Genomic DNA, 3940 nt, shown 5'->3' on the forward strand with positions numbered 1-3940 from the left:
TAATTTCTTTCTATTTTTAGTAGAGACGGGGTCTCGCTCTTGCTCAGGCTGGTCTCAAACTCCTGACCTTGAACAATCCACCCGCCTCGGCCTCCCAGAGTGCTAGGATTACAGGCGTGAGTCACCGTGCCCGGCCCAACTTGAATTCTTAGTGGATGAACACCTTCCATGTGGCAGCATTCAGTTTTAACTTGTTTAGAATAACCAAAATGATATAAATTCTGAAGTACAACATAGAGTTCTCATAGCCCCCTTACCTAGTTTCCCCTACATGACCATGGTACCTCTGTCTAAATTAAGAAACCAACACTGGTACATGACTATTAACTAAACTCTACATTGTATTTGGGTTTGAACAGTTTTTTCACTAATGTTGCTTTTCTGTTCCGGGACCCCCTGTTGCATTTAGTCATCAGGTTTTCTTAGACTCCTCTGGTCTGTGACACTTTTTCAGTCTCTCCATGTTTTTTATAACCGTGATAGTTTTGAAGAGTATTAGGTGTTAGAATGTGTTTCAATTTTGGTTTGTCTGATGTTTTTCTCATGGTTAGACTGTGGTTATGGGTTTCTGGAAGGAATGCTACAGAGGTGAAGTAGCAAATAATTTTTTGAGTGCGAGCTGCATGCAGGCCCTCTTTAGATACTGGGATACGTCAGTGGACAAAATAGACAAAATCTCCTGTCCTCACGAAGCTTTCACTGTGGTTAGGAGGGGCTAATAATCAAGAAAATAAATATGTAAGTTATATAGTATATTAGAAAGTGACCGGTTCTATAGAGAAAAATAAAGCCAAGAGGAGGGAAAGGGAGCACAGGACTGAGAAGGGGATACAATTTAAAATAGCATGACTAAGGAGGGTCTCCCCGAGAAAGCGGCAGTGAGTGAAGACATGAGTGGGGAAGTGAGTCGTGTGGATATCTGGAGGAAGAGCCTTCCAGGCAGAAAAGCCAGAGATGCTTGGTATGTTCGAGAAGCAGCAAGGAGGACTGGGTGACTAGAAGTGGGTGAGCGAGGAGTGTTGGGGCTGCCGAGGTCAGAGGGCGACAGGGCCAGATCACAGGCCATCACTCTGGCTGTCATTTAGAGCGAGGTGAAGAGCCACTGGAAAGTTTTGAGCAGAGAAGTGACATGAATGACTGAGATTCCACAGGCTCATTTGGCCCAGACCAGGCTGTAGAGGGGCAAGGAGGAAAGCAGGAGGCCACTTAGGCTGTGGTAGTCCAGAGGGGATGCTGGCAGCTGAAACTGGGCTGGCGGCAGTGGAGGTTGGGAGGACGGTCAGATTCTGGATACGTTTGGAGGCAGAGCCAATAGGCTGTGTTTTGTGTGTGTGTGTGTGTGTGTGTGTGTGTGTGTGTGTGTGTGTGTGTTAGAAAGGAGTCAAGGGTGACTCAAGAGGCTTTGGGTCTTAGGCACTGAAGCATGGGGTTGCTGTTGACTGGAGAGGACTGAGGGAGGAGCAGGTTTTAGGATAGAACAGTTCAGTTTGGGTCATGTTAAGTTTCAGATGAGACACCTAAGAAGAGATACTGAGATGGTAGTGTGTTGGTGAAGTCTGGAGTGCAGGGGACAGCCTAGCTTGGATATATAAATTTGGGCATTACCAGTACCCATAAATAGTGTTAAAGCCATGAATTGGCTGAGATCACTATAAGGGAGAGTATTGATAGGAATGGCCAAGGCTGGGCACAGTGGTGCCCCTGTACTCCAGCTACTCGCGAGGCAGAAGGATTGCTTGAGCCCAGGAGGTCAAGTCCAGCCTGGGCAATGTAGAGAGACCCCATCTCTAAAAATAAATAAATGAATAAATGTTAAAAATTTTAAAAATTAAAAAAAAAAAGAAATGCTGAAGGCCTGAGCACTGCCTAGTGTGTTTCATCCTGAAGAGACTAGGGAGATGTAGAGCAACTCACAAGAGAGACTGAGAAGGAGCGGCCAGTAAGGCAGAAGGAAAGCCAGGGAATGGGTGTGCCGGGATCCAGATGAGAAAGTGTTTCAAGAAGGGAGTGACCACCTGTGTTATGTGGTAGTGGCAGGTCAAGTAAGATGAAGGCCAAGACTCATGCACTGGATTTAGTGATGGGGAGGGCGCTGGTGACCTTGAGAAGAACAGGTTTGGTGGAGAGAAAGGACATTGCTAGAGCAGTGTCCTCAGGTCAGTGAGTGGGCAGACGTGGGTTACCATTTGCTATCTGTGACTTGAGAAATTGCCCAGCTACTTTAGGACTTTCCTCATGTGCAAAATGTGGACAATACTAGCTACCCTGCGTGGTTGTTTAAGGGATTAAATGAAGTGCAAGGCACCTAGTACCCAGCAGACGGAAACAAGTGCAGTGATGAGAAACTCTAAATGGAAGCTCTTCTTAACAGAATCCCTAGTTCCTCTGCCACGCTGGAGAGCTGCAGGTTGGCTTCATGGCACAGGCTGGCAGTGGAGTGGAACACATGATGTGTCCTCATGGTTCTGAAGGAGCTTTTGTCTCTCTGTCCCCAGAGCCTGAATCCCAACCTGCTGGCCGTGGTGACAGAGAGCACAGACGTACACCATGAGCGCACCTTTATCGGCATCTTCCTCATCGACGGTGTCACTGGGCGCATCATCCATTCCTCTGTGCAGAAGAAGGCCAAGGGCCCTGTCCACATCGTGCATTCAGAGAACTGGGTGGTGGTGAGTAGTCACTGCCAGGGATACAAGGCAGCTCAAGAGGTCTTCTACATCTTAAATCCTTTCCAGAAATCCAGTTGCTGCTTTGTGTTTTCATGGGATCCCAAGCCCCCTAATGGCAGCAAAGTGTGCTGGTTAAGGGGCTAGGCTTAGGAATCACAGGTTTGATCCTACCTCCTCCGTTTCTTGACCGTACAACCCTGAACTAGTTATGCACCCTCGCTGTGTTGTATCATTAGTGAAATAGGGATAAGAAGAGTCACCTTCAGTCTAGCTAAGAACAGTGCTTGGTACCTAGTAAGGGCTCAGAGGTTAGGTATTATTATGATTACGTCCAAGAATCTTGAGAATTCCTTTGTCTTTGGTGAACTTTGGATAGCCTAGATAACACTACCTTGAAAGTTAGTAAACTTGGTAGCAGGGAAGAAAACTGGGGTGCTAGTGGTTCTTCTCCTTCCTGGATCTGCAGCTAACTGGAAAAGTGCCTTCCAGTGTAATTTCCCTTTCCACTGGAACCGGCAGCTAAGCCCTGCTGCCTCCTCCTGTCTCTGCAGTACCAGTACTGGAACACCAAAGCTCGGCGCAACGAGTTTACTGCACTGGAGCTCTACGAGGGCACTGAGCAATACAACGCCACTGCCTTCAGCTCCCTGGACCGTCCCCAGCTGCCCCAGGTCCTCCAGCAGTCCTACATCTTCCCCTCCTCCATCAGTGCCATGGAAGCCACCATCACTGAGCGGGGCATCACCAGCCGACACCTGCTGAGTGAGTACCTGGGGGTCTCTGGGGTGACTGGGTTCCCTTGGGCAGCCACACTGAAGGACAGAGCAGGGGACGCCTTGCTGGCAGAGCCCCGTTTGACACCCCCATAAGGAAAGGCTGTGAGGAAGGCTGTATTTCAGTGGAAAAACTTCCTTAGTTCAGCTTTGCCACCTATAAACATGACCACTTCTCTCTCAGTCCTCATTTCTGGTGAACCATTTTCCTTCTCTGATTGGCATTTTCACCTACCTCAGAAAGTCAGTCCCTAATAGCAATCTTAACATAGCTAGACTGTGTTGACAGGCTGTTGGAACCGGCAGAGTTTGGAATCTTATCTTTGTGTAGCCCAAGTTCAGGACTTGGTGATTATTTAACAGGCTTTTGTGCCTACTTGATGTTACCAAAACATTTGGGACTCTCAGCTCTGACAGGCATGTATTACTATTTTATTCTCAAATATGAAGAAGAGCCCTCTTGGCCGTTTACCAGCTTCCATCACCATTACTGAAGCT

General features: G+C 47.8%; 1 protein-coding gene across 1 annotated transcript in view; it reads left to right on the forward strand.

Annotated features, from left to right (window-relative positions):
• Positions 1-3940, forward strand: part of EMC1 (ER membrane protein complex subunit 1) — a 26368-nt gene that overhangs the window by 19157 nt on the left and 3271 nt on the right. The window contains exons 19-20 of the mRNA XM_012656924.1: positions 2496-2669; positions 3221-3431. Coding sequence (XP_012512378.1) covers positions 2496-2669; positions 3221-3431 — 385 coding nt within the window. The remainder of the gene's footprint in view (positions 1-2495; positions 2670-3220; positions 3432-3940) is intronic.

Source organism: Propithecus coquereli, unplaced genomic scaffold, assembly GCF_000956105.1.
Source record: "Propithecus coquereli isolate 6110/MARCELLA unplaced genomic scaffold, Pcoq_1.0 Scaffold528, whole genome shotgun sequence".
Lineage (NCBI taxonomy): Eukaryota > Metazoa > Chordata > Mammalia > Primates > Indriidae > Propithecus > Propithecus coquereli.